Source organism: Orycteropus afer, unplaced genomic scaffold (genome assembly GCF_000298275.1).
Source record: "Orycteropus afer afer isolate SDZICR_OR568_19922 unplaced genomic scaffold, OryAfe1.0 scaffold00055, whole genome shotgun sequence".
NCBI lineage: Eukaryota > Metazoa > Chordata > Mammalia > Tubulidentata > Orycteropodidae > Orycteropus > Orycteropus afer.
Genome location: NW_006921642.1, coordinates 4,034,263 through 4,043,400, shown reverse-complemented (window position 1 = coordinate 4,043,400; position 9,138 = coordinate 4,034,263). Strand labels below are relative to the sequence as shown.

At 35.7% G+C, this 9,138-nt stretch overlaps 1 protein-coding gene across 1 annotated transcript in view; it reads left to right on the top strand.

Moving 5' to 3' along the window:
* MYO16 (myosin XVI) overlaps positions 1-9,138 on the top strand; it is a 974,663-nt gene that overhangs the window by 222,511 nt on the left and 743,014 nt on the right. The window contains exon 6 of the mRNA XM_007938926.2: positions 8,668-8,793. Within this exon, the coding sequence (XP_007937117.1) occupies positions 8,668-8,793 (126 nt within the window). The remainder of the gene's footprint in view (positions 1-8,667; positions 8,794-9,138) is intronic.

Genomic DNA, 9,138 nt, shown 5'->3' with positions numbered 1-9,138 from the left:
CATAGAATTGGTGGGAATCATAATACACTTTCTGAGGAGTGGTTGGTGAGTTTGAATCTCCAGCCTTCTATTTAGCAGTCAAATGCCTTAGGCACTACACCACAAGGGTGGAGGGAGAATGAGAGAAAATAAATTAGAGTAGGAAAAGAGAGAGTGAAGCTTTGAAGTGTATGTGGCATAGAATTGGTGGGAATCATAATACACTTTCTGCTATGGAAGAGCATGTCGGGTAGTTGAAGACAGTTGAATAGGAAAGTGATTTGATTAAATGGATAATAGTTTGTCATGAGAAAGTTAAAGTGAGTCCTGATGTATTTTAAGGCTTATTAAAAGAAGATTAAATGTCTTGAGAACGCTAGATGAAGTTCTCTTCCTGGATATTGATTTTGGCATTTTGAAAGTAAATATTAGAAGCCTATCAAAACAGTAACTATAAGCTATAAATTAAGAAAACAAAACATATTCAGAGTTTCTCAAAAAAATATTATGTATTGGAATGATAAAGCATTCTAATTATTTCATTAAGGTAGTATTTGTTGGCCACATAATGTAAAGAAAATAATAACAAAAAATTGTAAAAATTCTTTTCACATTTGAGTGACAAAGACACTATAAATGAATTAAATCTATATTGTATTTTTGCATATAAACATGTGTACATGCACACACACATACACATATAACACACATTTTGCTCATAGAAAACTAATGTATGAGGAGTAGCTTGGTTTGCAAAAGCCATATAACATGCCCATTATTTGCATAAAAACAAGGTAGTATATTAACAATGATAAATGCAAAGGAGGAAATGAAACAAGACAGGGAAATGCTCAGGTGGTATTCTTAACATGCTTAGTAGACTGAGCAGGCACGATATCATGGGAAAGGAGATTTTTGAGTAATGACCTGAAAGAAGTGAGAGCACTAACTGTACAAATGTCTGAAGGAGTTGCATTCCAAGCAGAAAAATAGTGAGCAAAAGTCTCGAATAAGGAATAAGTGTGGTGTGATTGTGAGGGCAGTAAGGCTGAAGCAGAATAAACAAAGTGAGAGTGGTCTCAGGACATACATGGACTTATATGAGGAATTTGGCTATTACTCTGAGTGATACGGCAAGACATTGGCAGTTCTAAACAGAGGAGGAGCACAATCCTACTTCAATTTGAAAAAGATTACTAACTCTGGCTTCTGCATTAAGAACAGACTGTATATGAGCAATGGTGAAGCTGAAAGATCAGTTAGGAGGCCTTTCCAATAATCCAGACCAGTGATGATATGGCTCAGCCAATGATAGTAGAAGATGAAGTTGTAAATACAGGTGCAAAAAGAGCATAAGGACAGCTTCTGACTTCCTCAAACTTCACAAGGGGGAGAGTGAATCAAGATGAACATCAACAGTCTAAGGCTATTTCCTATGAGGGGGCAGTCAGACATGTCACCACTCTCTAACCCTTTTGCTAATTATGACATTAACCATCTCCTCTAATGGGTTTGAAAATTGCAGTGGTCACAGAAAAATCATAGACAATCCTCATAATTATGGGATTTATTAGGGAAATAGTAGGTTACAATTTAGGCTTAGGGATGCTCAAGATATAATTTTTAGATGGGGCAACCTCCTATCAGTCATTCCCGTAGGTATGCTTCTATTTGGCTCTTGCCATCTCCCTGCTTGGCCTAGTGTTGCAAAACTCTTCTAGCTGTGTGTCTGCTGCAGCCTTGTCTCTGTCCTCTCAGAGCAGAGGTCTTGCAAGGATGCACTCTACTCCTGGCTCTTCTGTCTTTATGGCAGTGAGATTCCCCTTTCTGCATCTGGGATTACTCATTTTACGCCTAGTGAGATGGCAAAACTAACCAATCCCCACATTATGGTTCCATATACCTTATTTGCATGGTCCTATCCCACAAATAGGAGCTCTGGTAGCATAGTGCCTAAGGCATTTGACTGCTAACCAGAAGGCTGGAGGTTCAAACCCACCAGCCACTCCTCAGAAGGAAGGTTCAGCAATCTACTTCTGTAGTGGTACCACCTCAGAAACCCAAGGAGGGGTTGCTATGAATCGGGTCTAACACCACGGCAGATAATAACAACAACCCCACAAATGTGCGATGTACCTTACTTAAATTATTAATAAGCTATCCAGTCCCCTTGGTGGACCACAAGCACCTCACTTTAACATAGCCCCACCCAGTCATCTGGTGGGAGCCATATTAATTCACTGCACTGCCCCAAGCCATATTAGATTTAGCCAATGAGATTTCCTAAGGAAAATGTAGGATAAGAGGGGAAACTTCAGAATTACTGATTATTTTGAGGCTGAACAACTGAAGCGATGAAGTTGATATCAGATGAGATAGAGAAGGTGAGGAAAAAAGAGGCTTGAGCAGAGAAAGTCAGGATCAATTTTGGAAATGTTAAGTTTGAGGTTCAGACATCTCAACTGAGATGCCCATTTGGATGTTGGGTGTTTGAGTCTGAAATTCAGGAAAAACAATTTTGGGAACATTAACATATATATAATATTTAAAGCTATGGCAGAATGAAATCAACAAATTGGTACAAAAAGGAATAGGATTTAGGACTGATCCATGGATGTTAGAGAGAAGAGGATCCAGAAATTAGAAGAGGAGGAGAAACTACTGAGATAGGAAGTAAACCAGAGACAATAGTGTCCTGGAAGCCAAGTGAGGAGAGCATAACAAGGAAGAGCTAATGTTCAACTGTCAGATACTACTGGCAGTCAAGTAAGATGGCAATTGAGCATTGGATTTTTTATTTAGTATGTGGAGGACATTGTTTTTTTCTGACCAAGAACCATTTCAGTGGGGTTATATGGTTAAAAGCCAAATTGGAGTGAACTATATAATTAATAATATATTTAATGCATGAATGTCTAACATTTATCAAACATGATAGAATTTTTGTTTCTATGTAGAAGATAGTATAAGTCTTCTGTTTGTTTAAATCACTGCTAAATAAAAACAGAGCATACATATTTCTATAGAGAAGGTATTGAAAGAATCAATGCAGAGCAATAGATTGCTATCATTTTCAGCCATGTTCAATTTTAACATTCTTGTGACTTTTTTTTTATTGACCAGGGAGCATTAATGTTGAAAATCTTTATTGGTAATAACTAACACTTGTGGTGATCATCTGAACATTTTACAGGCAATGTAACAATGAAATAATGGCTAAGAAATTATTGCTTGAATATCACAGCATTTAGTAAGCAACAGCTTAGTTTGATTCTTAGTTCTGAATCAGTTAGCCTATTTATGCTAATGACTGCCTTTCTCTGACATTTTCTTTTCTGTAAGGTGCATAGTTGGAGATAATATAAAAAGACTATTGCCCTGAGTGGGATTTCTATATTTCCACTTGAAATGCCAGTTGTGGTTTAAAATTAAGCATAATTTACCCCAATGTTAAATGGTATGTGCAAATGAGATGAAGCCACCAACAAAAGGCTAAATGTGAATAAACTTCTAGTAAGGTGGTTTCTATGTTTTCACCTTCTTCCTTTTTTTGGATGTGCAAATAAAATAACTACACATAACATCAATTTTTAAAAGATGTTTCAATTTACTGTTGCAACTATTTTTTAATTACCTTCAGCAAGACTTTACTTGCGAGTGATATTAATGATATTGTTCAATAATTTCCACATTCTGTGGGATCATTTTTCTTTGCAATGGGTACATATATAGATCTCTTCCAGTCAGTTGGCCAAGTAGCTGTCTTCCAGACTTCTTAGCACAGATGTGTGAGTGCCTCCAATATGGCATCTGATTATTGAAACATCTCAATGAGTATTCCATCAATTCCTGGAGTCTTGTTCTTCAGCAATTCCTTCAGTGCAACTTCAATTTCTTCCTTCAATACCATTGGTTCTTGATCATATGCCACCTCATGAAATGGATGAAAATTGATCAATTCTTTTTGGTACAGTGACTCAGTGTATTCCTTCCATCTTCTTTTGATGTTTCCTGCATCATTCATCACTGCTATTCATAATATTTTCAAAAGTCAAATTTTCCCCATAAAATCTTTCAATATTGCAATTCAAGGCTTGAATTTTCTCTTCAATTCTTTCAGCTTGAGAAATGTCAAGTGTGTTCTTCCCTTTTGGTTTTCTAAGTCCAGATCTTTGCACTATTCATTATAATAATTGACTTTGTCTTCTTGAGTTGTTCTTCTAAATCTTCTCTTCAGCTCTCTTATCTTGTCATTTCTTCCATTTAATGTAGCTACTCTCTGTTCTAGGGCATGTTCCAGAATCTCTTCTGACATCCATTTTGGTCTTTTCTTCCCTTCCTGTCTCTTTTGTTTTCTTCATGGATGATGTTCTTGATGTCATCCCACAATTCCTCTGGTTTCCGGTCATTGGTGTTTAATGCATCAAATCTATTCTTTAGATGGTCTCTACATTCAGCAGGGATATAATCAAGGTCATTTTTGGCTCTTGTGGATTTGTTTTAATTGTCTTCAGTTTCAACTTGCATATATGCAGTTGATGGTCTCTCCCACAGTCAGCTGCTGACCTTGCTTTGGCTGAAGATAATTGAGCTTCTCCTTCACCTCTGTGCACAGACATAGTTGATCTGATTCCTATGCACTCATGGGGTGAAGCCCATGTGTGTAGCTGCCATTTACATTGTTGAAAAAAAGATATTTGCAATGAATAAATCATTGGTCTTGTAAAATTCTATCATGTGATCTCCAGTGTTATTTCTATCATCAAGGCCATATTTTCCTACTACCAATGATTCCTCTTTGTTTCTAACTTTTATTCCAATGACTAGTTAGTTATAATCAACACATCTTGATTGCATGTTTGGTCAATTTCAGACTTCAGAAGTTGGTAAAAATCTTCAATTCATCTTTGGATTTTGTGGTTGGTGCACAAATTTGAATAATAGTAGTATTAACTGATCTTCCTTGTTGTTATTGTTATGTACTGTTGAGTCAGATCCAACTCATAGTGACTCCTCCTTGGGTTTCTGAGGCAGTATCACTATGGAAGTAGATTGCCCCATCTTCCTTCCGAGGAGTGGCTGATGGGTTTGAACTGTCAGCCTCTGGTTAGCAGTCAAATGCCTTAGGCACTATGCTACCAGAGCTCCCTTATAGGCATTTGGACATTATCCTGTTTCTGACTGCATTGTACTTCAGGATAGATCTTGAAACATTCTTTGTGACAATGAATGCCACACCATTCCTCTACAATTTATCATTCTGAGTTTGGTAGATAATATGGTTTTCTGATTCAAAATGGCCAAAACCGTCCATTTCAACTCACTAATGCCTGGGATATTGATCTTTGTGCATTCCATTTCGTTTTTGACAACTTCTTATTTTCTTAGATTTATAGTTTCTCCATTCCACATTCTACTTATTAATGGATGTTTGTAGTTATTTCTTCTGATTTCAAGCCATGCTCCATCATCAAATGAAAGTCCAGAAAGCTTTACTCCATCCACATCATTGAGGTCAACTCTACTTTGAGAAGGCAGCTCTTACACAGTTGTATTTTGAATGCCTTCAAATCTGAGGTGCTAATCTTCTAGCATTATATCAAAAAATGTTTGACTGCTATTCATAAGATTATCAGAAGCCAAAATTTTCCAAAGTGAATGGCCCCATCCTTCTTCTCTGTCTGCCTTATTTTGAAACCCTGTTGAAATCTGTCCACCATAATTGACCCTACTAGAATGAGATTACCAAAACCAGAATCTGAAATTGTTTTCTGTGCTTTGACATCAAAAAATGCCAGGACTTGCCTATGAGAGGAGACAATAAGGCACACTTAACAAACATGGTTGTGCCTATATTGGTAGTAACCTAGGAAAAACACTGAAAAGTGAAGGTATACATATTATGTATCTTTCAGAAACATAAATTTTAATTTAAGATTAGTGTGTGTGGAGGGAGAGGCAGTAAAGAGAAAAGAAAAAGTTTACATTAAACAAAGTGATAGATTACAGTACAGATGCAAGATTTGCTAGGACCTTTAAGATTGTGGGAGCTCTGGTGGCATAGTGCCTAACGCACTTGACTGCTAACCAGAAGGCTGGCGGTTCAAACCCACCAGACACTCCTCGAAGGAAGGTTGGGCAATCTACTTCCATAGTAATACCATCTTGGAAACCCAAGGAGGGGTCGCTATGAGTCATATCCGACTCCACAGCAGTGGGTTCGGTTTGTTTTTAAGATTGTAGTTATATCTTGGCTACCTCAGGTATTCACTTTACTCTGCTATTTCTAATTCTAAGTGTTGGTAGTGCAGAAGAATGTGGCATCAAACTTCCGTGGCCATGCTTCTGTGAACTAACTACCAAAATTCTTCAATCCTTACCTGCCTCATCTACAAAATCGAGATGATAATTATATCACTATATCTCAAATTGTAAGGATTAGAATAAATAATTTACAATTTTTAAACATAGTGTTTTGAAACCACTCTAGTATCTTGCTCTAAATTGTAGCTGCAGAGGTAATTTCCAACCTATGATATCTTTGCATGGAAACTGTCCTTCCAAATATACCACCACATTTTTTGTGGAGAAATGATAATAACTTTGTGTGTTTCTCACAAGACCCTAAAAAATAGCAGTAGAGGAGTATTCTAAGATTACTGTAGTTAGTTAGTTGCCTTCCCATTGGCTCCAACTCATGCAATTTTATGTATAACAGAATGAAACTCACCCAGTCCTGAAGTCCTGGAACATCATTGTGATTACATAGTGATACAAGCTTTCAAATTTTGGCACCTGATATCTTCCAGCTGTAGTCAGGAATAGTAGTAGAGATACGAATTCCATTTCTGAAATCAAAAGTTTATGCTTTTGTTTAAGAATATTAACTGACTGTTCTTAGCGAGAAGAAACTAATTGTACCCCATGTAGTCTGTTGACTTGCTTACAGATTTAGAAGTTGATTGCTAATAGTGTCAAGGTAAAGTCTCATACTTGATGCTTTATTTTGACATTTAAAATATGTTATACTTTATGATGAAGTGAAAAAACTGGAAGTTAGCTACATTTTTTTTAATTACCTAGAATTAATGCACTAGTCTTCCTACATGTCCCTGGTAGCCCATGCGTTGATTAGCTTTTTTAGTACATAAGCTACTGGTGCAGTGTTCCAGCTTTCCTTTTGTAAGCAGCTCATGAGGCAACTGGCTGAGAGTTGGCCTAAGTTCTAAAAGATAGAACCCAATTTTTGCTGTATAGAAAACAAACCTGCTTATACTATGGTTGGTCCTGCAAATCTGACATCATTAGTATATCATTACTAACCAAATAATAGACACATTCTTGATTACTTTATAACGAAAATGAAAATCTGAGATTCAGCATTTAGTGCTTATTACTTTTCATAACATGCCAGTCATTTACTGAATGTTCAAGTAATATAAAAATAAAGTTAGAGGCAGGTAAAAGATTAGTTTCCTTGGAGAGGAAGTGTTTAAAATTACTTTCTCTAAATTATCTATGGATATATAATTCTTTAGATTGTTTGCAAGAATACTGTTGAGGTGAATCCTGTGTGTAACAAACTATGGGAAGATTTTAAGGTAAACTTAATGCTTTAATGTCTATGCTATAAAGTAGATGAATAAATGTCTTTATGTCTATGCCACAAATTTGATGAGTGTCATGGTTGAAAGTAGACGAAGTAAGCACAAATATGCACTTTAGATTGAAGAATATAGTTAAGCCCAAATATTGAAGAATATAGTTAAGCTCAAAACCTTTCTCTTTTTTTACTCTAATTTGCTTTTGTAATAAAAACAAAAAGGATGAGAACTACAACATTCCATGCTATAAGTTCTTGGAGAAATCATTGCCTTTGTTACTTTTAAATTATTTTTTCCCCTTGCCTCATAGTTTATTCATCATAATTATTATGTCTATGAGATAAATTATGCACCTAATTAATATCCTAATTTAAATTGAGTGCAAAGATATTAGACATAAAGGGTGCTGCCTTAGAAATAAGAATTCCTCTAACTGAAAATTTTGAAAAAATCTTCAACTCCTGATCTCATCATCACAGTTCCTAAGGCCTCTTTAACATTTCTCAACTTTAGATTACATTAAGAAATTACAGTGAGAGAATGTGAAAGTCATACCTACAAAAACATTTTTAAACCTAACAGGATAGACTAATCCTTTATAGTGTGTCTGTCCCTTTAATACACATCTAAGGATAGCAATAATTACAGTTCTTGTTATCTGGCTTTGGTTCCCCTCCTATCACATAAAGTACAGTATCTGAAACATTAGAGCAAGCAAGTCAATCTTTGACTTTCAGTAAAGAAGTTATAAAGAAGATTTGGCCATTAAAATACCATATATTGTCTTTAGAAAAATTCATACTACAGTAGAAATGGGCACTGAGAGGGTAGGAACTATATGGAAAAGCATACATTATCAGAGTTATAATAATAATAATACATGCATGCATAGCCCTGAGATTTTTTCAAAGAATGACAATGACACCTATTTATACCAACAGAGTACATTTATGTTGCTTTGTTTTAGGTTTTCTACATTTGAATTGTGGTATTTTATTAAATAGCTCTCTTTAAACCACTGAATAAAATGTATTGACATTGCTGGTTATTTTTAAGCAAAATAACAAAGTCTCTGTTATTGCAGCTACATATGGCATGTGCTAGTGGCTACAAAGAAGTAGTGTCTCTTATCTTGGAACACGGTGGAGACCTCAATATAGCAGACAATCAATACTGGACCCCACTCCATTTGGCTGCAAAATATGGCCAGGTAAAGTGATTTCCTGAATTATTTTAAAACTCATTTTACACTCAATATGTCATTTTATATTTAAATTTGTTTTTATTTTAAAGCATATACTAATCATTGTGTAATTTTACTAAGTGCCTCTTTTTATGGCTAAAGGAAAAGTAAATATTTAATTTTACAATGACACATAAAACATACACTCCTCAGAATTCTTTATATTGTATTTAAAAATAATTGTGTTGTTGTTCTGTGCTGTTGAGTTTGACCTGACTCATAGCGACCCCTCCTTGTGTTTCTGAGGCAGTATCACTATGGAAGTACATTGTCCAACCTTCCTTCCAAGGAGTGGCTGGTGGGTTTGAACCA